This window comes from Onychomys torridus, chromosome 14 (genome assembly GCF_903995425.1).
Source record: "Onychomys torridus chromosome 14, mOncTor1.1, whole genome shotgun sequence".
NCBI lineage: Eukaryota > Metazoa > Chordata > Mammalia > Rodentia > Cricetidae > Onychomys > Onychomys torridus.
This window is the reverse complement of record NC_050456.1, coordinates 972,479-1,000,236: the sequence shown is the minus strand read 5'-3', so window position 1 is coordinate 1,000,236 and position 27,758 is coordinate 972,479. Positions and strand designations below refer to the sequence as shown.

General features: G+C 39.5%; 1 protein-coding gene across 2 annotated transcripts in view; it reads left to right on the top strand.

Annotated features, from left to right (window-relative positions):
* The first annotated feature begins 5,925 nt into the window (after positions 1–5,925).
* Hbp1 (HMG-box transcription factor 1) overlaps positions 5,926–27,758 on the top strand; it is a 30,658-nt gene continuing 8,825 nt past the window's right edge. The window contains exons 1-8 of one of the 2 annotated variants that reach the window (XM_036205396.1): positions 5,926–6,002; positions 15,480–15,663; positions 19,267–19,495; positions 22,066–22,207; positions 22,728–22,839; positions 22,927–23,039; positions 25,467–25,623; positions 26,756–26,900. In XM_036205396.1, coding sequence (XP_036061289.1) covers positions 5,988–6,002; positions 15,480–15,663; positions 19,267–19,495; positions 22,066–22,207; positions 22,728–22,839; positions 22,927–23,039; positions 25,467–25,623; positions 26,756–26,900 — 1,097 coding nt within the window. In that variant the 5' untranslated portion in view covers positions 5,926–5,987. Of the gene's footprint in view, positions 6,003–6,033; positions 6,141–15,479; positions 15,664–19,266; positions 19,496–22,065; positions 22,208–22,727; positions 22,840–22,926; positions 23,040–25,466; positions 25,624–26,755; positions 26,901–27,758 lie in introns of those variants that run through there. The other variant, XM_036205397.1, reaches the window with a different exon arrangement.

Genomic DNA, 27,758 nt, shown 5'->3' with positions numbered 1-27,758 from the left:
TTTATTACTATAGCTCTATAGTAGAGCTTGAGGTCAGGGATAGTGATGCCTCCAGAGGTTGCTTTATTATACAGGATTCTTTTAGCTATCCTGGGTCTTTTGTTTTTCCATATGAAGTTGAGTATTTTTCTTTCCAAGTCTGTGAAGAATATACTACTTGAAGTTCTAGCTAGAGCAATAGGACAACAAAACAAGATCAAGGGGATACAAATTGGAAAGGAAGAAATCAAACTTCCACTATTTGTAGATGATAGTATACATAAGCGACCCCAAAAATTCTACCAGGGAACTCCTACAGCTGATAAACTCCTTCAGTAAAGTGGCAGGATACAGGCTGGAGAGATGGCTCAGAGGTTAAGAGCACTGACTGCTTTTCCAGAGGTCCTGAGTTAAATTCCCAGCAACCACATGGTGGCTCACTACCATCTGTAATAAGGTCTGGTGCCCTCTTCTGGTCATACATGCTGTATACATAATAAATAAATAAAAATCTTTTAAAAAAAAAAGTGGCAGGATACAAGATCAACTAAAAAAAAATCAGTAGCCCTCCTAAACATAAATGATAAAAGGGATAAGAAAGAAGTCAGAGAAACATCACCCTTTACAATAGCCACTAATAATATAAAATACCTTGGGATAACACTAAAACAAGTGAAGGATGAAGGACCTATTTGATAAGAACTTTAAATCTCTAAAGACAGAAATTGAAGAAGATATCAGAAATGGAAGGATCTCCCATGCTCATGGATAGCTAGGATTACCATAGTGTAAATGGCAATCTTGGGGTTGGGGATTTAGCTCAGGGGTAGAGTGCTTGCCTAGCAAGCACAAGGCCCTGGATTTGGTCCTCAGCCAATCTTACCAAAAGCAATCTATAGATTCAATGCAACCCCCATCAAAATCCCAACACAATTCTTCACAGACTTGGAAAGATAAAATTATTTTTATTTCAACTTCTACCTGTAGTGGATAGCCATCCCAGCATTGGCCTGGAAGTTCCAACTGCCATTGAGGCTTTGGTAATGGTCACACCCACAAGGCGGGGCGGAGGAGGAAGCAGAAGACTGAGGATCAAGAGGAGGTCTCTCTCTTAGTTCCGGGATCCTGGATGCTGGAGGTAGACCGAGCAGAGTTCTCCAGAGAACACCGCCGGACTGCGCTATACCTTTGCCAGACCCTGCAACCTATCCCTTCATTTGTAAGTTACCCCACAAAATAAACCTCCCTTTTAACTACGTGGAGTGGCCTTAATAATTTCACCAATATCTACCTGTAATTTTTCTACTGTTGTGAATCACAATGTAAACATCTGATATGCAGGATATCTGATATGTGATCCCCCAAAGGGGTCGCGACTCAAAGGTTGAGAATTACAAATGAAAATGAATACATACAACTGTTATAGGCTCCCTGTAATCAAATTTCTCATGACCATAGCAAACTTAGCATCTACATTTGAATCCCACTTTTCCCTACTCCTAGGACCTACATCTCTCTCACATCCCCTATTTCAATTGGAGACACGAATAATCTCAGTTATGTAAGCAAGAAACCCAACAATCTTTCTTGCTTCAACTTCTGTTGTTTCTTCTTCCTGGTGGGTATAAAGATAAGACCCTCACATATCAGCTGCCAAAGGTCTTGCCACAAAGGTCATCTGAACAAAATCTAAACTTCTAGTTGTATGCAGTGCGTAATGATTCAGTTCCAAAATGACGCTCATTACCTTCTAGGTGTTTCATTGCATGTGTTATAAGAATACTTTGAACTATCTGGGCAGTGGTGGCGCACGCTTTTAATACCAGCACTCAGGAGGCAGAGGCAGGAGGATCTCTGCGAGTTCTGGGCCAGCCTGTTCTCCAAAATGAGTTCCAGGAAAGGCGCAAAGCTACACAGAGACAGGGTTTCGAAACCCTGTCTCAAACAAACAAACAAATAAACAAAAAATTTAGAATACTTTGAACTAAGTTAATTATAAAATAAACGTGTTTTCAAGCAGTAAGATAATATGGGGAGATAAATTTGTGTGAGTTTAAATATTCTACCAAAAAGCTATCTGAAACTTTGGGGACAGTATTTAAACTATATGGTTTGGTCTTTTTCTTAGTTGTAGAATTTGTTGAACCATTTGATAATGAGAACAGTGATATAATGAATATTCAAGTAGATGTCATGTGGGCTTTCTCAGTTTTTGTTTGGCAGAGTAGTAATTGTTCAAGACATGGTGGAATCCAGGGAAATTACTTAATTTCACCTCTAAATAGATGAAATAAGTTCTAAGTAGAGTTTGTCTAATTTCTAAACTATTTTTAAACCATCTTTAACCAACTAAACCTTGTTTATAACAAGTAAATATTCAAGCTGCTGATAATTTGATTTGAGATCCCCCCCCCCATATTTTTTATTATAGATTTTATGCATGTGTACAGTGAGGAGGTATTAAAGTGATTTTTTTAATGTTAATCTTGTCATGAAAACATCTGAAGATGACTGGCTGTGTATCTGTTTTAGTCAGAGCCTAACATATATAAGGTTTTACTAAGGTCTTATTGGTCTTCATTTTGGTTTTTGCACTGGCTACTTTTTTGGTTGACCAAGAATTAATGATGTCCATGGTAAATATGCATTAGGTGCTAAGGTGTTCAGTCAGTTTCCCAAGGAAGTAAAAAGACAGGATTAAATATCTGCTAAAAGGTTGGGAAATTCTAATAATTATATTTATTTATCTATGATTAAACTATCCAGATTTGACTTATATTTGAAGACTTGGACATAAGATAAAACATGACAAATTTAAATTGTATTGTTTTTAGTACAGGAGGTCAATAAATAATACTAAATATATGAATGAATGGAAAAAATCTATGGAGTCAGCAAGGGGTAAGACTTCATAACTAATGCACAGTATCTTTATCGGAGTTGAATTTATCCTTCCCACCCTGGTTACTTCCACCACTAAGGCTTTCAAAGCCTTATGTTTGTTTTCCCTCCTTTTCTTTTAGTAACATTCAGGGAAGTCGGTGTTATAGTTTACAGACGGACAGATACATCCATGGCTCATAGCTTGTGTTGATTTAACTTTTGGAAATTACAATTTCTTTCGTTTCAAGAACATACGAATCTTGCAGATATTAAGTTTAAATGATTAAATATACTCCAAGGATGGAAAATAAATATTGACATTTCTATTTTTTTTTTTTTTTAAGCATAAATATTTATTTGTAACACCGGGCAGTGGTGGCGCATAGCCTTTAATCCCAGCACTCAGGAGACAGAGGCATGTGGATCTCTGTGAGTTCGAGGCCAGCCTGGTCTACAGAGTGAGTTCCAGGACAGACTCCAAAACTAAACAGAAAAATCCTGTCTCGAAAAACAAAAAACAAAACAAAAATTTATTTGTAACAAAGGAGTTTGTGTACAGTGTTGAAAATCTACAAAAGTATACAACTTCTTGTTAAATTCACATTTGCACTTCACCTTTTTAAACAAACAATCATTATTTTATACAGATATAGATATGTAAATACAACATCAAGTTCAGTGGTCCTTCAGCACTTTCCACTTAAATTTTTTTTTAACATAAAAACAGGTTATAATTCCAAAGTCCAGAGTTATTTGAAACTGGAAAATACTTTCTCTGTAGAAGATAGTAAAAATGATAACATTTCCCAATAAGCCCCTTTAAGCCAAATAATAGCTGAATTATACATATAAATATTGATTAGATTCTAGGGATACAGAAGAAACCTATCTTCATCTGTTCAGAGAGCTATGTTTTACTTAAGTTGTGTAAAGTTAGATTCCTATTCATCTTCCCCTTCACTGATTTACAGCAGACATTCTTCTATAGGCCTATCCATAATCTAAAAAGATTTTAGCCACCCCTTCTGAAAATACAGCCAGCATACTCTTTCATCAGCTTGATGCAGTACAAATTCTTAATAGTGAAATGTTTCACTAAAGCATGCCCAGTGATTGGGCAAAACCAAAAATTATTATAAGCCACAGTCATCCTAGGGTCCTCTCTGCTAGGGAGCCTCCCTAGATCTGTGGGTTGCAATCTTATTGTCGTTTGCTTTATAGCTAGTATCCACTTATGAGTACATACCATGTTTGTCCTTCTGAGTCTGGGTTACCTCACTCAGGATGATATTTTCTAGTTCCATCCATTTTGGCGATCACTTTCCATTAAAAGAAAAAGAAAACACAAACTCGAAATGGCTTTTTGGAATCACTCTACAGTATCTGAAAGATGTAAATTAAAATCTTTTACTTTTTATTTAGGGAGAAAATTAGGCATTTTGTTGGGTTTCCTCTGGATTATTTTGAGGAAAACAGTGCTTGATCACTACTATATATGAACACAGAATGTAAATCTCTGCTTACTTGAGAGGGCTATTTTAGAAACAGTTTCCATTTCAAGAGTCCAAATGTAGAACTCAAAGGAATTTGAAACTTTGTTCCAACCATACACAGGTAGTCTAATTTACTGATTCTCTTATGTAGCTTTTGGGTACATTTGAAAATTCAAGCAATGTGACAACTTTAAAGAAAGATGATTTCGAACTCTTCCCTAAATCTACTTTAGCAGAATTCTTACTCGTTCCCTTCCTCTCGATTTTCAGCACGTCTCTAATAATCAAAAGAAATAAAACCTAACCCATAGCCTAAATGATGAAACACTTCAGGTTAAAAGAAGAAGGAAAAAAAAGCTCAATAATGCCTATAGAGATGCTCATAATGTGAATAGTAAAAATGCAATTACAGATTAGCTGCACCCAGCTGCTATGAGCAACCTCCTTTAAAGGGAAACTAAGGCAGAGAAGACATACCCTGCTTCTGGTCAGACTGCCTTAGAAACGTGGGAAGAACCTCTAGTGGAAACAGAGTGGAAAGACAGTTTTCTTTCTGAACCCTTTGGGCGGGAGACGAGGTTAAAACATTCACCAAAGAAGTAATCCAACAACTACGTAAGTCTGGATTTACCTTTGTGCGAACTTAAAAGAATGTAGGCCTATACGGAAATAACCGCTTCAAACGCCTCAATTTCAAAGCAATCATCCTTTTAACAGCTGTGTAAATCTCGAGACTGAGATCGTCTCATCCCTAAATCCTACAGTGCATGGCACTTGGCTGTGTCTCAACGCATCCTGGTCAAATTGAACATAATTGGTAAATCTTCCCTAGTTGTTGTGGGCGTGATGAGGCAAGAGCTGAGTCAAAGAATCTAGCCCATCGGCTGCGGGAAGGCAGTCCTGAATCAACCTTTGTCATCCTCTTCGTGCGTGGGCGGTGATTCGTGAGTGATCAAGTCCCTGGCGTGCCTACACTGCTTCCGCTTGTGCAGTCATCTTCTTCCCCTCGCACTAAAACAATACCTTGGCCACCTGCCAAACTTTGAGCAGCAAGCGACTCTGGCTGTTTATGGCCTGGAATAGATGGGTGCTCGACAGACTGAGGCTGCTCTGAGTGCTCCCGGAGGCCCAGAGGAAGAGAAGAGGCCCCAGCTCTAAAACACTCCTTTCCTCCGCCCCCTCCCTTTTGTCTGAGACACCAAAACAAACGAGCTGATACACGTGTCCCTATGACTCTTGTTTACTATCAAGACTGTGCTGTACGCGCACCTCTGGGATATGTAGTTCAAGCAGCTCCTCCCACCGGCAATTTCCTGAGCTAAGGAGCAAGGCTGAGACTACCAACCCACAATCCACTTCGAGAACAAAGTTTGGCTCCGGTCCCCAGCGTCTCGGCAGCAATCCAATCCAAAGCGCTTTCTGTAGTGATTGACAAGCCACCTTCTCCAGTAAACACAACAGAAAAGTCAATACATACCCGCCCACCGAGACGGGCCACGGCATTGCCCAATGGAAAAGTGGAACCTTAGAATGGCAGTACTTCAGACCAATTAAAGGCGAAAAAGATGAAGGAAGGCTCAGCCCCCCGGGGGCTTTAGGGGAGGGGGAAGACGAAGCTTGAAAGACTTGGTAATGGCGACGGGTTTGGTAAGTAGGAAAGTTTCGGCCGAGAAGTAAACGCTGCGGCGGGAGTCGCGGCGCGCATCAGGGAAGCGGGCGGCCGTAAGGGAATGCGCAGGCAAGCTGCTGGCGACGCTGTCGCGACAGGCGGCCGGCGTCGTGACGGTGTGTGGTCGCTGGGTTCCAGAGGGGTGGGGGCGGGTAAGGGAGGGGCTGGCGGCTCAAGCGGGGACCCTCGGGCTGCTGGGCACCGGAGTCCCTGCGGCGAGCCTGCGGGCCGGGCCTCCCGCGAGCTCTCCGGGGCTGGGCGGTCGTGGCGCCCAGGATCCCCGGGGGGTGGAAGGGAGCGCTGGCGGAGGCCGGGCTCGGCCGCGCTCGCGGTGGGGGCTGGCGGGGAAGGGGCCGGGGCAGGGGAGGGGCCTGGCGTTCCGGAGGGCTCCGGAAAGTTTGACTCGCCACTCCCAGCTGCGGGGCCGAGGGGCGGATACCGGCCGCGAGCCCAAGCGGGCCGGGGGCTCCTGGGACCTGGAGCTGGACCGGGACCTGGGCCGGGCGGGGGAGCTCGCAGAGCCGTCGGTCCCGGGGCTCATTGTTACGCAGTTCGAATGAATGGGCTGCGAGGCGCGTGCGCGGTGGGGCTGCGCTGAGGGGGAAAAACAAGCCTGGAGTCCAGGCTGTGGTCACATGATGGGGGGAGGGGAGGAAGCGATGAATGGCGAAAGAGGTGGGGGTGGACTTGGCCAGCTCTGGGCGGCGCTGCTCCGACTGACCCGGCGAAGAGGCCTGCGGGCGAGGCCAGGCTCCTCCCTCTGCAGGCGGATTTAAACAAAACAAAAAGGAGTTCGAGCGAAGCCTGGTTTCGGAGTCTCGCTCGGCCGTGCTCCCTGCGCTGTGCACCCTGCAGTTCACCCAGGACTTTTCCGCGAGTCGTGTGAATGCTCTGACAGCTGGGCGGGATACGTTTACTGGCACAATGTACCTGATGCTGGGACTCCAGTAGGGCTTAAGGGGAGTGGGGTTTCAGGATGAGTTACGGTTCGAGAATTAGAGATTTGAGGGTTTTGAAGAAGAAATGGTTAAAAGTTACTTCAAGACGGACTAGTAAACTTAAGCATCTTTTTAACATTTAAATTTATAGCTTCTAGCTTAGTTTTATAAACCTAGTTGCTATTTCTTCCTGGGAAAGCCCTTTGTTCATTTCTCGACTGTTAAAAAGGATGCCTTCTCAGTTGTACTTAAAACAACAGTTGTGTTCCTCTCTTGAACACTGAACCACCAAATCGTCTGTACTGTATTTTATCTCCGGACTCTCTCATTGTGCAGTGAAGCAGGCATGTGGTATGAACTTAGATACTGAGCCTGAAGGCTCTTTGGTGTGCATTACAAACTGGTTTGTGTATCGGTTGGAAATAAAGATACCAGTACTCTCTTAGTCATCTTCAGAAGTTACTTCCTAACAGTATTAACTAGGACAGATATTTTATGTATTTTAAGTTTCACAGTATGCACTGAGAAGGAGAAAAGAAATCACAAAAATTAAAAAATTAAACTGACAAATGCCTGTATATCAAACAATTAAGAAAATTTGAAACATTTTAACTTCCTGATGTCAGTAATTAATCATGTACTTTCATATTTTCATCTGTATTTGCTTTGCACTTCCAGTCACAATTTCTATTACATTTTCTCTATGGAAATTAGAAAAGTCTATTTTCAGCCATGTCTGTTTGTAATCTCAAGCACTTGGGAGGAACAAGCAGAATGGGCCATGACTCGGCTACATAGTGAGTTCCAGACCAGCCTGGACCACATAAAACCATATCTTTTAAAAAAAAAAAAAAAAAAACAGGAAAGAGAAAATAAGAAAATTTCCCTCTAATATGGTTTTATATAAATGGCATGGTCTTAATTGAACAAAGTTACCTGTCCTAAGGATTTTGAAGTCGTTATAGCCTAGGCTGGCCCTGGATTCTTGGCAGTTCCTCCATCCTCAGCCATTAATGCTCCTCTAGAAAGCCCCTTCCCCCTTCTTTAGACAGGGTCTCATACTGTAACTATATAGACCAGGCTGGAATGGAACCCACAGTGATCTTCCGGCCTCTGCCTCCAGAGTGCTGAGCAGAGTGCTGAGGTTTAAGTTTGCTGCCATGTTGGGACAAAAACAACAAAACAAAACCAAAAAACCCTCTTTTCACAGGTTGTTGTAGAAATATGAAAATGTTTGAGTATAATCAAGTTAGAAACTAGCTTTCTTTCATATAAATTTTAGATTTCAACCATGCCTGCCCAGAAAGTTGTTGTAATAATATGAAAATGGTTAGGATTATAATTAGGTATAGGGAAATAGTTTCTTTCATGTAAAATTTAGATGATTTCATGTTTCTCATAAAAAGATGTTTCTTTAAGATTTTTTGAATTTTATGTATGTGGTGGGTGTTTTGCCTGCATGTATATGTACCATATCTGTGCACTACCCAAGCTAGCCAGAAGAGGTGGTTGGAGTTAACAGACAGTAGTGACTTGATGTAGGTGATGAAAATTGAACCCAGGGCCTTTGAAAGAGCAGTCAGTGCTTTTAGCCGCTGGACCATCTCATCAGCCTCCAAAATACCTTGCCTTAAATATTCTTTGAATTGACAGTACTGTTCACAGAAAGTTTTATGTGATCTATATTAGTATTTCATGTTGATTGAGCATGAAAATAATTTACTTTGGTTTGATTTGCAATGTTCAGCAAAGGAAGAATGTGAGATATATTTTTATACCTGTAACAATTTTGAGGAGTGGGTAGGTTTAGTTCTATTGACAAATAAGGAAATAGGCATCAGTGGTTAACTGTTGAGGAGCACAAAGGTGCTAAGTGGTAAGCTAAAGTTGTGCAGCTTACCAAAACAAACAAGCACCATAAGGCTTCTTGTTTTCATGTTTTAGCTCAGTGGCAGAAACATTTGTCAAAGAAGTGACATTTAGAATATGTGATGTTATTCTAAAAGGACTTCGGTAAGACCTTCTAATTGCTTTTGATGTTAAAGTTGAAGTTAATTATTTGTTAGTTGAGGTACATTGCCTTTTCTTCGCCTACTCTTTGAAACAAGTTGAATAGCCTGGGTGGTGTCTGGAAGTCCTGGGAGACCGAGGGAAGAGTAGAAGGAGGGTCTTTCACACAAAGTTGGTAAGGATCACTGAACAAAAAGGAATCTAGAAACAAAGGCTTGGAACCTGGAGTCTAACATATTTTGAGCTAAATGTTTATGATTTTGTCTCTTCAGTTTTTAGAAAGAAAATGGTCCCATTGAGTGGTCAGAGTCCTGCCTTCCTCATGCCTTATGTTCCCAGAGCTGTTTGCCTGCTTGCTAAAATGAGAGGAAGTGTGTGGCAGTGCTCTGGATGGTGGGAAGGCGCGAGGCAAGCGTTTTGAAAACCCAGTTTCTTTGTTGTCTTCTGTTCTCTTCTTCCTAGAGTTTGCACATACTTTGTAGCAAAAGCATTAAATTTTGAAGTTTTGAACATGGCATTTAAAGTACAATTAGAGAATTGAAGCTTTGAAAATCATTGATTTAATGAAAAATTGATGTGCATATTTAGCTTAAATACAAGGCAAGTCCTGTTGCACATTCTAAAAGCAGAGTAGTGTATACAGTGTGAATGAACAATAGGGCTAGCTCTACCAGGAGGTGTTTGAAAACTGAGCTTGTTTATCAGAATAATATCTAATTGCTGTCATGTATGTGGGGATTGTTTTGAGGATCGGTTGAAATGGTGTTCCTTTACATTTTCAGAGGTCTTGCTTTGCCCAGTGTGGATTGTAAGAAGACACAGACCAACATTCTGTATGTGTGTGTTTTCATGTGCTTTAGTCTTACACTAGCCCCATGAGATAAGTAGTACTCCGTGAGTTTGCAGATGAATTGCTGGTTCCAGGATATGTAACCAGAAGAGTAAAATGTGAGTCTATTGTCTTGAACTTTAGGCATTCTTTCCCTGTATAGGAAATACAAACCTTAAAAATCAAAACTTCATAGGAAAACAAAAAACAAAACCTGTATAATAAAACCTTTACCTTAGCAAACCATCAGTCCAAAACCAGACTTCACCATAATCAGTGGGAAGTCCAAATGTCAAGAACAGTAAATATTTACTTGGTCTGTCAATTGTAGGTAGTTCTGCTTTGACATTAAAATTATTGCTTGTCCCCCACCAGTATGTTGTGATGAGATTGTGATGAGATTCTAAGTGGAAGAAATTCTATGGTGAATGATAGGCACTGCTGATAGGGAGAGGGGAAGGTCTAGATGTGCAGAATGACAAAACCAAAGCCCTCTGCAGAGGGAGAGAAACAAGACAGCCACAGTAGATTCTGTGGGCTCAGAACAGCACTGTTAGGACACAAAGGCTATACTGAGAATGATGGTAAAGTGGGGGTGTCTTTAGGTGCAGCTATAGTTGACAATTGACATCTAGGTCACAGTATGTGGAATGGAGTATGGGTAGATGTTCAAGAGTTGACATGAAAATTGGATTATGTTCTTTAAGCTGTTCAGTAGATTACTATAGGATGAATTAAAATCTGATCTAAACTGTTAGTGTTAGCTGTTTGAGAACTTCCAAAGAGTGACCAAGTTCCTATGTGTCTTCGGAATTACTAAATAAGGAATCTGCGTTACTACTTACCACTGTAGTTGGAGAGCTTCTCTCCAGGTGCCACCAAGCCCCTGCGGTCCCTCAACCCACGTATAAAATAATCACACAGACATTTATATTATTTAAACTGCTTGGCCATTAGCTCTGGCCTACCATTGTCTAGCTCTTAGTCTTATATTTAGCCCATTTCTATTAATCTACACTTTGCCACGTAGCTCGTGGCTTACCAGTACCTTACATCTTCCTTGTCATGGCGGCAGCTGGCAGTCTCTCTCTACCCAGCCTTCCACTTCCCACAATTCTCCTCCTCCTTCCTGTCTGGCTACTGGCCAATTAGCACTTTATTTATTTTAACCAATCAGAGCAACACATTTGATATACAGAACATCCCACAGCACTTCCCCTTTTCATTTTTGAAAAAAATTTCAAAAGCAAGGTTTTAACTTTTATATAATAAAATTTCAGATAACAAAACAATTATTGAAAGTTGGGCAAATAAAGGAACAAAAAGCAATTATCAAGGAAGAGTTACAGTTACAATATTAAAGAAAATATCCTATCTTATATTTGTGAGTCTAAGGTTTTATATCTAACTTATCTTTTATCATAACTGAGAAAATAACTATCTAGTCTTCAACCACATCAAAGACCTCAGAAGGATATATTATTACCTGAGAACTGGGAGAAGGATGCAAGCAACTTTCGGGAGTCTTGCAGGGTAGTCAGAGACAGCTGGCAGCCTGGACAGTCACCTAATGTTCCTTTGTAAAGTTGGGGCATTTGTCTTCAGCCCTCAGGGCTAGAGTCTCTTGGTCACTTTTTTTTAGTGTCCTATAGAATGTCTGGCAGTTTCCTCTGTGAAGCAGGAACCTGAAGAACCATTTTGTCAAGCAAAGTTCAGTGGTCACCTTTCTATGGGTCCTGTTGATGAAACAGTCCAGGCAAGAACAGTTTCTTGCCCGAGTGGCTATTTTTGCCAAGGTGAAAATAAACTCCATGTGAAGTGTCTTCAGTGCCCATCCTCCTCTCTGAAGTAAATCGGTGCTGCCAGGAGCAGGCATGTCTCACTATCCAGAAAGTCTAAATTTTAAAAATATTTTAAATGCCATATTCTGTAGACCTTTGAAATGTTTGAAGATTACCTGTCTATCTGAAATATATCTATGTATACCTAGAAAACTTAACATGACTGTAAGTTTGAATATCATAGAAGACTAATTGATCTGTATTTCTTTTTCCATTACAATCTAAATGAGTTGCATAAACATAATACCTCAAACAAGAGTAGAAATATATATACAGTATAACAAAATTAACTTTAATTTTGTATCAATAGACTAAAATCTATACCAATGTAAGACATTTTAAACAAGTTGTTGTTCTTTAAAAGTAAGTTCATTAATCTACCCTTTTATCCTGTTATATTTATATGTCCTTTTTTTTCTTTAGAAAGAGATCATATTTATAATTTACCTGATTTAGATAAAAATATTGGTTTTTCTCTGTCCCACACCAGAGGGCTCTTCTGATTTGGGACACAAGAATCTCTTAACCTTTTCTTTTAGCAATATGCCTGGGTTTAGAGAAGGAGTGAGCCAATTCCATCTCTAAAGCCAGCTTGATAATTTTGGGAATTTGGGTGTAGTTTCTCTTACTACTTCCTGCTGGAGGGGGGCGCTGTATCTTATGGGGACACCAAGAAAATTTTAGGATTATGGAGTAGTCCGTGAGGGTGAACCTCTGAGCCAATTGCCTTGAAACCATTGTGGATGTTGGATCATCTGGGCCATGGTGTCATTTCAGGGGGTCTTGGCTGATCAAACCTGATGTATCTTAATCTGGAACAAATCCATAGCCTCTGGCTTTCTGTGGAAACAAAAGCAGAGACTCTTTTTCAAAGCAACATATCCTTATATCCAAATTTTGAAGTCAAGGTACCTTTAAAATTTACATATTTGTTTAACTCAACAGCTTTTACAATCAAATCTTTTTCTGTAGTTAAAAATCCCAAAGACAACATAAACCAGATTCTCTGTGTAATATCCATCTTTGTCCACCTCAGCTCCCCAACATGGCGGTGGTACAGTTTATTGCCAGCTCTGGGTCTGTAGCCATGTGTTCCATCAGCTATCAGAAGCAGTTATATCAAAGCAGCACATAGCCCAGAAACCTTTTTTTTTTTTTTTTTTTAACTAGCAAATGCTAAATCCACCATGCAGCAGAGTAAAGTGCTGCTTGTAGACTCCTCATTCCCGCCACACTGCAGGTCAGATGCACACGCCAGGAACCCGCCATAGTAGCTCAAACAGGCAGGCTGCCGCTAACTTGAGAGAGACAACTAGGAAGCAAGCTGTTTTTAGCTCCGTTTTAGAATCTTTTTTGTCAGGTTTTAGGTGGAAACTCTTTCCAACACGTTGGACACCATTTGTAGTTGGAGAGCTTCTCTCCAGGTGCCACCAAGCCCCTGCAGTCCCTCTTACGTGGATATTTCATGCCCCATGTTAGGTGCCATTCGTAGGTGGAGTTTCTTTTGTCTTGGCAGCTGTTTTTCAAATAACCGTTCAGAGTCTTGATAATTATAAATACTTGACTGATAGCTCAGGTTTGTTACTAGCTAAATCTTACATTTAAATTAACTCATTTTTTAATGTATGTTTTGCCACATGGATTGGTACCTTTTTTTTTAGTACAGCACGTCCATTTTGCTTTTTCCATAATGTCCCTTCCTAACTCTGCCCTGTCTACCCCCACTTAGTTTGGTTGTCCCACCCATACTTCCTGCCTGGCTACTGACCAATCAGCTTTTTATTAACAATGAGACCAACGTATTTTCATAGTGTACAGGATTATTCCACAGCATGCCTCAGACTTAGATAAACTGTTAAGTACCCGAAGTAATAGCATGAGACATCACTGTTCCAAGGTGTGTATGGAGAGCTTGTCAGGTCTTCCAGGAAGAAATTGCCCAAACTGGATAGGTGTATGGTTATTTGCTTTCAGTGAGTATTATAGGACATTAAGAACCCCCACAGCATGTGTATTTTTGTGGAGCTGAGGATCGAACCCAGGGCCTTGCGCTTGCTAGGCAAGCACTCTACCCCTGAGCTAAATCCCCAACCCCCACAGCATGTTTTTATTGTCTCATAGTCTGGGGCTTAAAAACTTACCTTACATTTTAATTTTTTTTTTTTCATTCATAAGGACTTACAGAGAGAAAGTAGGGCAGGTTTTGTAAACATGATTTTGATAACTGAGCCACAAGTTCAGTCACTTGGTTCATAAAGTAAAATAATCAAACTGGAATCAAAAGCCATATTTCTTAAATCTGAGGGTCCTTCTGCCACACAAACCATGTCTTCAGTTGACATGAATAAGCCTCTAAAGTAGTGCCTAGGCAAGGGTCATTTTTTTAAAACATTGATTTCTGTTGTATACACGTATACCAAGGTCTGCTGTAGAGAGCACATTGATTTCTGTCATATGCATTTATACCAAGGTGTGCTCTCAACTGTGCCTTTCAGGAATCAAACTATTTTGAGGGACAGATTGTTAAAAAATCACAATTTGTTGTGTGTTTCTTAGAATTTAAAAAAAGAAAAAAATTGGAGTAGAGCCTGAGGAGTCAGGAAGTCTGACTTGGTTGCCATTATGTTAGTATGTTAGTTAGATCCTAATGTAACTTGTCAAGGCTGAGAGTGTGACAGGGATAAATTACATTAGGATTTTGCTGAGAAATGCTGTGTTAATTTGTAGCCCTCTTCTGTGTGATAACTTGACCAAGGCTTTCACAAAGAATCTCTATAAAGGAAGGTAGCTGGGAATCAAAGCTGAAATCTTTATCTCCAATGTGATTCAAAAATTTGAGTTTCTCTGAAAAGGAATTCTGAGTGGCACTGATTGATTTGAAGGTAGTTTTAGTAATTGGTTAGCTAAACTTACTACAGGTTTTTTTTTTTTTTAATATTTCTGGGAATAATAGTTAATATAGAATGACTCCCCCCCCCCCCCCCCAAGACAAGGCTCCTCTTTGTATCTGTGGCTATTCTGGAATCTCTGTAGACCAGGCTGGCCTTAAACTCAGATCCACCTGCCTCTGCCTCCTGAATGCTGAGGCAAAAGGTGTGTGCCACCATGCCTGGCTTAGAATGACACACCTTTTTCTCATGCTAGGTTCCAAAGAAAACATAAGAATGAATGTATTAATTTTCATGAGAAGTATAATGTAATATAGCCATCATAAGTCTCAGAAATGATTAAATATTCATAGAGAATATAATTTTAAGTATATTAAAATTGTTCACTTTCAGAATATGAAGAAGCAAAGTATTGAGCAATAAATGTAAAGTCTTTAAAAACAGAAGAAATGGATTATTCCTCTAGGGTTTGTTTGTTTTTGTTGGGGTCTCACTAGGTATACCCGGTTGGCCTGGAATTTGCTATGTAGACCAGACTGACCTTGAACTCAGAGAAATCCTCCTGCTGAGTTGTGGAATTAAAGGAGTATGCCACCAGCCACCCAGCTCCTTTAGTCTTTTTACATAAGGAAAGTTGGTTGGGCTTGATTTTCTTTTGGTTTTGAACACAGATGAAAAATGAATTGTTAGTATTTGTATTTGAAAAGAAAGTTACTAGTTCAGAAAAGTGAAAGCATTTATAATTGTGCTGTTAGTGGTGTGAAAATTCTAAATTAACAGTGTTAGTACTTGGAGGTTTATGTATAATTTAGTGTTGAGCACACAGCTGTGGAGTTGTTCTGGAGGGTAGAGGAAAATCAAATGGCAATGTATGAGTAAGTGGGAGTGCGGCATGGTGCTCTCTCTCACTGACACACGTAACTTGACACTGTCCTCCTTTCATTTCCAGTCGGAGCACCATAACATGGTGTGGGAAGTAAAGACAAATCAGATGCCTAATGCAGTACAGAAACTCCTGCTGGTGATGGACAAGAGAGCGTCAGGAATGAATGACTCCTTGGAGTTGCTGCAGTGTAATGAGAATTTGCCATCCTCTCCAGGATACAACTCCTGTGATGAGCACATGGAGCTTGGTAAACAAAGATTCAGATGAATTGCCATATTTAATCACCTTCTCTGTTTTGTCTACCTAAAAAGTATGTAAAGTACTTGTGTAATAGGAATTTTTAACTTTCTCTTCTTAATGCTTTTCTTTTTAGTGTGTATGTGGTGCATGTGCTTGTGTGTACACAGGCCCATGTGTGTACTGTGGAGGCCAGGGGTCTGTGTCAGGTGGCTTCCTCTGTCAAATTCCACCTCACTCTTGTTTATTCAGTGAACTTTGAGGCTCATAGTTCATCTAGACTGGTGATCCAGAAAGAGCCCCCAGAATCCTCTTATCCCACCACCCCAGACACAGTCAGCCTCAGACAGGTCCTGGTCTGCTATCTGGCTTTTGTGGGTGGTAAAGATCCAAACTCAGGTCCTCATGCTGTGCAGCAGGCCTAGTGATCCACCCTTCCCCAACCTTATGGAGGAGATTGCTTGTTTTACAAGTAGTATAGCTGTGAGCTACTTAAGTACTCAAAGAGATCGAAAACTTATTGAAGTAAATAGTTTTACTTTGTGTATTAAGATCAGACTAGTACAAAATTTGGTTTTGGAAACCCTGCCATGTGACTTGGTACCTTCCCTGTGAGCTCGTCATGGTTGATCTGATACAGAAGTGACAGTACCCATAAGACATTTGTAGTGATCATTGCTGATGAGCCACTCCAGAGAGATGTTTGTAGAACGTTGAGGTTTATTGAGTAATGATTTTAAATCTACTGCTTGTAGACTGCTGTTCTGGAGCAGAGTTAATGAGCGCCTTTGCCTTGCAGTTTTAGCTTTTCACCATGCCTTTGTCTTCCTGTAATATGTTTATAGAAACTGAGAGGGCGTGACTCATGATCACCTTGGCTTTACAAATGATGATATTGTGGTGATGTTTGGGAATTTTAAGTCCTGAAGGTCAGGACATAATGTATAAATTCAAGTGCCACATATTTTCTGGATCCTACTACTTTGTAAGTAGTGATTACTATTGATCAAGGAGCAGTGCTTTTGGCAATGGTTGATTGTCCATCATCATCCTCACATGTCCAGAGGAAAGCTTGCCCCACCTATCTGGCTTCATTTTTTTTTTGTTTTTTAATTGTCCTGGAACTCACTCTGTAGCCCAGGCTGGCCTCGAACTCACAGAGATCCGCCTGGCTCTGCCTCCCTAGTACTGGGATTAAAGGTGTGCGCCACCACTGCCTGGCCTGGCTTCATTTTAAAAGGAATTAATTTTCTGAATCTGAAAAACAGAAATTTATTTAAAGGCAGGATGTTGACAGTGAGGTAAGGGATATAGTTACAACAGCCTAAAGATTGGCAGTTGGAATTAGCATGTGGTGTGCTTTATATCTCATTTATTCAATGAAATGAATACTGTGTAGTTAGTATTAAGAATGAATGGATAACCTGAGTTACTATTTTTAACTAAGATACTTTAGTTTTAGAGGTCTACTTTGGAATATTTGCCTGAATATAGGCCTTTATGGAGATACTTAGTGGAGTAGGAAAGGTTTTGTGTGTTTGAGGGTTTTTTCCCTCTAGTGTGGTATTGGATACTTTTTTGTATTCTCCATTGTCATGTGGAAAGAAAACATCATAACATCATTAAAAACATATGGTAAAGTGTGGTCACTACTTAACATGCATAAAGCAAGATAATTAGTGTCCACAGAGGAATGTCACAGAACACTTGTTACTGAGATTAGAGTCTACGTTTTCAGTAGAGGATCTAAAAGAGTCGATGACACAGCTATAAAGAAACACATTTTTGGTAGGGCGGTGGTGGCACATGCCTGAATTCCAGCACTCTGGAGGCAGAGGCAGGTGGATCTCTGGTTCGAGGCCAGCCTGGTCTAGAGTGAGTTCCAGGACAGCCAGAGCTACATAGTAAGACCCTGTCTCAAAAAAGCACAGAAAAAAAAAAAAAAGGAAAGAAAGAAATGCGTTTTCTTAGCTCAATTTACTTTCATTAATGACATTTGTGAGTAATTTTAGAGATTTTTATTTTTATTTTTAAATATTTTTCATTTTTATCTTATTTTATGTGTTGTGTATGGCTGTTTTGCCTAAATATATCTCTGTGAGCCAGGCGTTGGTGTTGGTGAATCTCAGAATTTGAAGCCAGCCTGATCTACAAAGTGAGTTCCAGGACAGTCAGGGCTACACAGAGAAACCCTGTCTTGAGAAACCAAAAGAAAAAAAAAAAAAAAAAAAAGAAAAAAAACAACAACAAAGAATGTATCTCTGTGAACCACATGTGTTCCTGGTGCCTACAGAAGCCAGAAGAGGGTATTAGATTCTTTGGGACTAGAATTACAGACAGTTCTTAGCCTCTATGTGGATGCTTGAAATTGAATCTAGGTCCCCTGGAAGTGCTCTGAACTACTGAATTCCATCCCTCAGAAGATTTTCTTGATTTGCATATTTAAGGGACCCTGCAGGTCTATAGGGTGTGTGTATGTGAGTGCTTTACAGAGGGGGTTTCTGTTTTTTTGCTTTGTTTTGTATTTTGTTTTTCTGAGACAGGGGTCTATTATGTGGCTCTGGCTGTCCTAGAATTTGCTGAGTAGACCAGGCTGGCCTTGAACTCACAGGGATCCACTGACTCTGTCTCCTGAGTGCTGGGATTAAAAGAGTACCACACCATGCTTGGATGTTTTTTGTTTTTAAAAAGGCCTATGAGATCCCCCATCTTTTAAAGAATTTCATATTTCTTTTTGGGTTGTTTCCTAGTTTTTTCTTTAAAGAGCTAGCTTTTGTGATTTACCTTTGGGGAATGCATTAAGAAAAGACTACTACTAAATATATTTGAATTGAAAATTCCTGTTTTATGTTCTGTTTCGATCTAAGGTCTGTGTTGTTCAGGCTGGCCTTGAATTCAACCACAGTCCTCCTGTATCAGCTTCCCAGATGCTGGTTTATAGCCTGCACCAGCAGCTCCAGCTAAACCAGAAACTGAAGAAAGACTTATGGAATCCATTCCATTTGCTTCTTTGTTGTTTTGAGTCAGGGTTTTGCTGTGTGGCTCAGGTTGTTCTCAAACTTGGAGTCCATCAGTCTCAACCTCCCAGATGTTGGGATTTCAAGCATGTACCACCATACCCAACTCACAGAAATTAACATACACTTGTGTTGTGTTACTATCTAAAACTTGATAGTACAATCTCTGGGCTCATCTTTTGAAGTTGGTTTTAGTATTGCAGTTACTTGTTTTTAACAGGTTAGTAAAAAGTTTATGTACACATTAAATGCCCCTTTCTTCATTTATATAAATCATTCCTAGATGAGGTATAGAAAACAAACTGAACCTTGTGTTTTCAGGTTCTGGTCTCTTGTGAAAATTGCATGGTTGAAGTAGTAAACCATTGCCATATTCACATCCATTCATATCCATTATTTTCCCTCAGGCTCCCATGTACACATGTTTTTATTTGTTTGTTTTTAATTTGAAATTGTTTCTTTTGAGAAATCATTGAATTTAATTTTGAATTTATTTTTCCTTGGAAATTAGTTCAATTTGTGTATTCCTAACTGAAGTTACTATAGTATTCTTTATATTAATATTTAAGAAAAAATAATCTTGTACTTATTTCCAGATGACCTTCCTGAACTTCAGGCTGTTCAGAGTGATCCTGCCCAGTCTGCCATATACCAGCTAAGTTCAGATGTATCTCATCAAGACTATCCAAGACCATCTTGGAGCCAGAATACCTCAGACATATCAGAAAATGCTCACCGTGAAGATGAGGTGGACTGGCTGACAGAATTAGCAAATATTGCCACTAGTCCACAAAGTCCACTGATGCAGTGCTCCTTCTACAACAGGTGGGAAGTTTGAACTTGTGTCATTAGGGCTGGCAAGTGGGCTTAGTGGGTAAAAGAGCTTACTGCCAAGCCAGTTTTCATATATGCTGTAGTGCATGTGCATACACACTCATGAATGAAGAAGAAATTTAAACTTAATTTCAAAAAGTTATTTTAATTTCTCCCAATTTTATAATAATGGTATTAACTAGCTAATTAGCCATTAGAGGATGGTTAATTTAACATTTAAAGTCAGAATTAACATCCATGTAATGATCAAAGATTTCATTGTTTTGAGAATTAAATAACAATTTATCAGAAAAAATAGCCTAAAATATTTGTAAGTGCTTACAAATCAAAAATTAGTCTAAGGAATACATTTTTATAAAGTTTTACTCCTAGAAATAAAAATTGTATTTATTTGAAGAACCATAGTTAAGTACTGTATTTTAAACTTTTATCAACTGTATATTTGATTCCTTGTGTTCTGTATTTTTCCACAGTGTGTATAACCTTATCTTTGCCAGTTCTGTTTTTATTTGTTTGTTTGTTTTTTTGAGACGGGGTTTCCCTGTGTAGCTTTGTGCCTTTCCTGGAACTCACTTGGTAGCCCAGGCTGGCCTCGAACTCACAGAGATCCGCCTGGCTCTGCCTCCCGAGTGCTGGGATTAAAGGCGTGTGCCACCACTGCCCGGCTATCTTTGCCACAGTTCTGAGGTTTGTTAATCTTAAAGTAGGAGCTGGAGAGGTGGCTTAGTGGTTAAGAGCACTTGTTCTTTAGAGGACCTAGGTTTGATTTCCAGCACCTACATGGTAGTTTACAACCATCCCATTGTAATTCCAGTTCCAAGGGATCTGATGCCCTCTTCTGACCTCCTCAGGCACCAGGCATGCACATGGTATACAGATGGGCATGCAAGCAAAACACTCATACACATAATGGAAATAAATCTAAAAATAAAATAAATAAATAAATAAATAAATAACTTAAAGTAGACTTCCAATAATAAAAATCACTTCATATATCAAAACCAAAGTTTAATAAAATGGGTGAATCTGTGGTGAACCTATGGAAAATGCTAGTTAACGATCCTGGGGAGAACTTATTGGGTATCAGTTCACTAAATACAGCTTGGAGAAATGCCCCATCTTCACTCTGTTGGTAAGAATTAGACTAGAATTTAGTAGGTAAGTAGGAGGAACTCTAACTTGGGTATAGTTCCCATGTTTTAGACTACTTGGCCATAGCATAGTTGTCCTGCATCCTATTGAGGTATTCTGCTTTTCATTTTGCAGGATATTGGTTTTGATAGAGCAGTTTGGTTCAGTTAAATTCCGTATCAGTTTCCATAGGGAAGAAGACTTTTCTTTCAGCGTATCATTTCCTTTGTATCCCTACTTTTCACAGTAATCTGTTTAACCTAGGACATTTTGTGTGCTAGAAAAGAACTTTACTAATAAGCTGCATCCCAGTCCCTTAACTATAATCATGCGTTTTTTTTTTTTTTTTAGAAAAACAAACCCTGATTTAAGTGTTGTCCCTCCTTCTAACTAGAGTTAGAAGATGGCAGTTTCATCTTCATATTGATGTTGCAGTTTATAGAAGGGCTGGGGAGTCACAGCTTTGTAGAACAGTGCTTACTGGGCATGTGCAGGGTTAAAACTTGAGTTGTATCTGATACTGCAAAGGAACGGGGTAGGGGAAGCTCATGGGGAGTAAGTAAACCCTCCAGAAGAAAATGAAGGTCAAGAAAGACAGAAGAATGTCTCCCTGGGGATGTCATTTTATTCTTGGAGGCATTTTCTGTGCTGCTCATCACAGTTGTGCTCTGCTTTCCATCATTGTTAGTGGCTATTGGTGTAGAGCTTACGGGTCTTGAGTATTTTAGCTATTGAAGGTTGAATGTCTGAAGTACTGTAGTACTGGTTATGAGGGAAGGATCTTAGTGTGTTCTTGGGAGCCCTATGTAGTTCAAAGAGTACAGCTCAATAGAGACTTTACTATGGGAAAGGAAGGAGAAGGGGTCAAGGTGATCCTTGTAGGAAAGGGACTGGACTATCTTAGAATGCAAGAAATAGTGTTGCCTTATAAGAAGTAACAGAGTTTTTGCTTAATGCAAATAATGTCTTCCCAGTAATGTATGCCTGCTGGACAGTTTAGCATTGTTCAGTTAAGCTTGTAATTCCATGCTGAATGGAAAAAAATGAATGGATATTTCCTTCATGATAATATGCATATTTTTCTGTATAGGGATAAAAGAGATGAGAATCCAGTATGGTGTGCATGCCTGCAATTCCTGTCCTTGAGGCAGGAAACTCCTGAGTTTTGGCCAGTTTGGACTATAAAGCTGTCTAAATTTTAAAAAGTTGTAAAAGAATGGGATGAATATGTGATAACAGGACTTTAGCGTCTCTTAGTAAATTTGTATGTGAAGAGGACTTATGATAAGTTCAAGGCACAGCACGTTATTGCAATGCAATCTTGCTGTCTTTACTCCTCATGAATAATTGTTGGCACTGTGTTGTTTTCAAGAGAAACGATATTCTCTAAGGGCCTACACTGTATAGTAAAAACTGCTGCTTTATTTTAGATCATCTCCTGTACACATCATAGCTACTAGCAAAAGTTTACATTCCTATGCACGCCCACCACCAGTGTCCTCTTCTTCAAAGAGCAGGCCAGCCTTCCCTCATGACCACTGGAAGGAAGAAACACCAGTAAGACATGAAAGGGTAAGTTTCTTCATGACATTAAATTTCTACAAAGTGTATATAATAGTTGAAAAACATTACCTTTCCCCCATCTAAGAAATTCTTTTGGAGAATATACAGATGGACAAAAATATTTCATTGTTTATTAATTATGTGCATTTGATTTTGTGTTTACTTCTTATGTTAAGAAAGTTTGTTACAGGTCTGAAGAGATGACTCAGAGATTAAGAGACTCTTCCTAGAGATCTTGAGTTCAATTCCCAGCACCCACATGGTGGCTCACAACCATCTATAATGAGATCTGGTGCCCCCTTCTGGTGTCGAAGCATGCATGCAGGAAGAACAATGTATACATAATGAAGATTTATTAAAAAAAATAGTTAACAAATGATAAGATTTAACTAAAACTTAAAAAAAAAACTCTTCAGCATTGAAAATGTATTTTCCTTAAGCTTCCAATTATTTGAAAGCTTGAGTTAAAAATAGGTATTAAAAGAGCTTTAAAAAATAACAAAATAGAGGTTTCTGTTTCTCTATACAGGCGAACAGTGAGTCCGAGTCTGGCATTTTCTGCATGTCCTCCCTGTCAGATGACGATGACCTAGGCTGGTGCAATTCCTGGCCGGCAACTGTTTGGCACTGTTTTCTGAAAGGTAAAGAAATACTTGACTGATCTGCATCTGCCTTGGGTGAGATACTAGTCATATTGTCTGATACCTTCTTTCTTAATTCAACTCTAGGCACACGACTGTGCTTCCATAAGGAAAACAATGAGGAATGGCAAGATGTTGAAGACTTTGCTAGAGCCGAAGGCTGTGATAATGAGGAAGAGATTCAAATGGGCACTCACAAGGTTCATTCATTTCAAACCCTTCTAAAGAATTTCAAAATCAGTCAAACTTGAGGGTTATCCACAGGAAACCCTCCACTTATATTCCTGTGCAAATGGCACCCTGTGCTCTGTGAGCTCAGTGCCTAGAAAGGAGACTATGAAGCACGACCCAGTTACCTTCTAAGATGGGGTATTCTCTGCTGCTTAGCAGCTTTGTGCTCTAGATGCTTATGTTCTGGAAAACTAAACTGGCATTAAACATAAATAGTAAACTAGTTAAGACTTTAAGTTCTCAGGTGTATAATGCAGTTAATTTCCTCTGTAGTTAATTGGGAGTTTGTTGTTACTTTTTAAGTGACCCCCACAAACTATCATTTTCTTTATTGATGAATAGAAACAGTAGTGAACAACATTAGGATAAATATCTGTAGATACATTTTACTTTATTTGTTTTGTTGCTGTTTTTTGAGACTGGGTTTCTCTGTAGCCCTGGCTGTCTTGGAACTCACTCTGTAGACCAAGTTGGCCTCGAACAGAGGAGATTTGCCTGCTTCTGCCTCCTGAGTGCTAGGATTAAAGGCATGTGCCACCACTGCCCAGTAACACATTTTACTTTTAAAACTTAGAATTTCTTCATCTGTACTGCAGGCTGGATAAAATAAATAACTATGGGAGACTATAAAATGGACTGATTGAAATTCCTTCGTGGAGCCTACTGTTGTCTCCTGTTAACTTTTTTGAGAAAAAGTCTAATTTGTCTGTCTTGAATATAGTGTCCTCATCTTAATGTTACCTTTCATTTAGTAAGGGGCGCAGTCTGACTTTGCCTTCTCCTACTTTACAAAAATTGTCTTGTAGTTTGAAATCTGCAAGATTTGCTACATTGGGTTATCCCTGACTTCCTGACATTATCTTCCCTTAGTGTGTTCAGCAGCAGTACCCTGTTTCCCACATCCTGACTAATGCCAGCAGTGTGAGTGTTCTTCCTCCTCAGCCCATCTGATGGTAGTACCGGTGGCACCCAAGCATCTTGTTTGTAGAGAGCACTCTAAACTCAGTCTGTCCTCCAGAAAATCTTTCTGTAATTGCTGTTAGCTTCCTAATTTGTAATGCAAGATCAGATAAAAATCTTATGTAGCTTTAAGAACTGGAAAATGCTGAGCTGTGGTGGCGCACGCCTTTAATCCCAGCACTCCAGGCAGAGGCAGGCAGATCTCTTAAGTTAGAGGTTAGCCTGGTCTACAAAGCAAGTTCCAGGACAGTTAGGACTGTTATACAGAGAAACCCTGTCTCAAAACACCAAATAAACAAAAATACCTAGAAGACTGATTTTGCTGTTAGCATATATCCTTCACTTTCCAAGACTTGTTAGACATCACTAATGTATAATGATCAGTTCTTCACACTCAGCCTAGTATTAGGTGGGCTACATTTATTTCATTCCTTTTTTTTTTAAATTTTCTGTTCCATTAGTTATTCTTGATGACCAGATTCAAAACCAAGAAATTGTCTTTGATTATGTTCCTTTTCATCCCTTCATGTTCAGTTTACTATTTCCATAAGGATTTTCAACATTCTTCTCTCTCACTCGCTATTTTGTTCATCCACTAGTATAAAATTGCATGCTGTAGCTAGCCATGGTCGTGTTTATTTTTCTATGAATGCAAGAGTAATAAGCACCATGTTTTGTTCATGTCATTTACAAGCCTGGCATGTACTACTCAGTAAATACCCATTGAATTTAAATTTTATCTGGTTCTATCATTAATTGTTAACTCAAGATGTATAGTGGGTTTCTTATAACCTCAAATATTTAAAATATAGAAGCTGGAGGGTGGCTTAGACTACTTGCTGCTTTTGCAAGAGACTAGTACATGTACATACACAAATACACCTTTAAAAAGTAATTATCAGATTCTCCTGCTACATCATCATCATCATCATCTTAAAATTGACAACCGTGTTAATCAAACTGCTTCATTGATTCCCCAACACCTCATAAGGGACACTTAATGACTTTGCCTATCTTATGCTGTAACTGGCTAGTTTTTAGCCTTATTTGCCTAAGTTTCAACTTACCTTTTTTTTCTTTACCCGTTTTTTTTTTTTTTTTTAAGCAAATACTTAGATACTCAAAGAAGTTAAATGCAAACTGTTCTTGGTCTCTTTTCCATCTCACTTCAGATGAAATTGAAAGTCTTCCTTAATCTGTCTCAGAATAGTGTCTTTGTTTATTAAACTTCATCATATTATTCATATTTGGGTTAAAATGCATATTCCAATCTGCCATATATCCTGTGTGTTTCTTTGCTACTAGGTTTGAAAGTACTAGAAAGCTGAGAGATACTAAGTTTTACCTCCAGTCATGACATACATTGGGAAATTCACTGTGTATTAAGTGAACATTTAAAATTCATTTAGTCTATGCATATGCTTATATGCTTTCAGGGCTATGGTTCTGATGGTCTAAAGTTGTTATCCCATGAAGAGAGTGTGTCATTTGGTGAGTCTGTGCTGAAGTTGACATTTGATCCTGGTACAGTAGAAGATGGCTTGCTTACTGTGGAGTGTAAGCTGGACCACCCATTCTATGTTAAAAATAAAGGTAGGGTTCCAGTTAATTCACACACTTTACAGTTATTTTCATTCGTGTGCATATTTTGCCTCCATGGATATCAGATCCCCTCGGACTAGGGTTACAGATGGCTCTGAGCTGTCAGTTGAACCCCAGATCTCTGAAAGAGCAGCTAGTACTCTTTTAACTGCTGAGCCATCTTTAGCCGAGTTTATTTTACATCTGTTTTGTGGCTTTGATAATTAAGAAAAAAATTGAAATTTGATTTCAAACCAAATAAAATTACAAAGGAAATGTTTCTAATTATATTTAATAGTGTTTAAACGTCTTGGTCATAATCAGATAAAATGTCCCTGTGTATATGAGAAATTTCATTCATACTGAAATCTCTTAGTTCGGTATAATGTGGGGAGTGGCGTCCACAGCAATCATGCTTTTGTTTGTAGTTATCAAGTAGGCTATAGTAAAAGTTAATCTTTATAGCTTTTCTTTTTGCCTCTTGATTTTTTTTATTAATTAATTATTTATTATCTGTTGCATGTGCATATATGTCTGGGTGAGGGTTTTGGATCCTCTGGGCTTGGAGTTACAGACAGTTGTGAGCTGTGGGTGCTGGGAATTGAACCGGCGTCCTCTGGAAGAGCAGCCTGTGCTCTTAACTGCTGAGCCATCTCTCCCGGCCCCTCCACCTCTTGATTTTTTGAGACAGGGTTTCTCTGTGTAACTGTTCTAGATGTCCTGGGACTTGGTTTGTAGCCCAGGCTGGCCTTGAACTCACAGAGATCCGCCTGCCTCTGCCTCCCGAGTGCTGGGATTAAAGGCGTGCGCCACCGCTGCCCAGCAGTCCTTTAGAGCTTTACTACAGAAGTGTCATGTGAAGCATAATTTAGTAATTCATAGGCAACTACACAGTTTCATTATTTATCCCTTAACTCTTTCTGCAGATGGATAGAAGTGCTGACTGATAGAGATTTATAAATAAAACACTGAATCAAACTAGTTTGGGGCTTTTTACATAGTTGAAACAAAATACTTAATCTAGTGATTGTTTACTTTAAAATTAGACTCGATTCGTGAGACTTAGTAGTACCTGTTCTTTCTAACTTGTTGTAATTGGGGTGCTTTTGTCATTCCTCACTCTTTACCTATTGTTTAACTTTAGGTTGGTCATCATTTTATCCAAGCTTGACTGTGGTACAGCATGGCATTCCATGTTGTGAAATTCATATTGGTGACGTATGTCTACCTCCTGGACACCCTGATGCCATTAATTTTGATGATTCAGGTGTTTTTGATACATTTAAAAGGTAATAGTGCATTTTTTTCATGTTAAAGTTTATTCTCTAGTGATGAGTCAAAATTGAAGCTAAGTTTTAAAGGTTTTAAGAATTTAAAAAGGGCTGGGGGAAAGGCTCAACAATTAAAACTACTTGCTGTACAGGCATGCCCATCCTTAGAGCCCTTTAACTGTTGGGGGAGAGTGGCCTGCCTGTAATTCTAGCACTGGGGACAGCTAGGCAGCCTGGGAGCCCTGGGTTCAAGTGAGGGATACCAACTTACAGAATAGGCTAGAGAACAATTGGGAAAGACTCTTTCATACTCAAGAAGTCAATTCTTGTAGATGAGTATAAAGTCATGTTGGTGACTTTGTAACTGAATTGTTCACAGCAGCAAAAAGTCTATGACAGTATTGTGATATAAACAAACAGTGGAATCCTTATCAAGATGAATGAACCTTAACTACACATTTTAATGAATTGGATCAATTTAGGAAATAACTTTTAGCTGGGTGGTAGTGGCACACACCTTTAATCCCAGCACTTGTGAGGCAGAGGTAGGCAGATCTCTGTGAGTTCCAGGCCAGCCTGGTCTACAGATTTAGTTCCAGGAAACCCTGTCTCAAAAAACAAAAAGGAATAGCTTTAAAGTAGAAATTAATCTGAGAAATATATATAGTGCCCCTAATAAACTTAGGTTTTATTAAATACTAGTATCAGGTGTTCTGTGGGACTGTCCTGCATTCAGTGATCTACTAGGAAGACTCCTGAGACACAAATGCCCTTGTGTTCATGCAAAAGGATCCAAAGCACAGTCAGGAGAGGGAACCTCCCAGCAAAGGTAAAAAGCCAGGCTCGGCTTCCAGGAATGAGTAGTACAAACGTAAG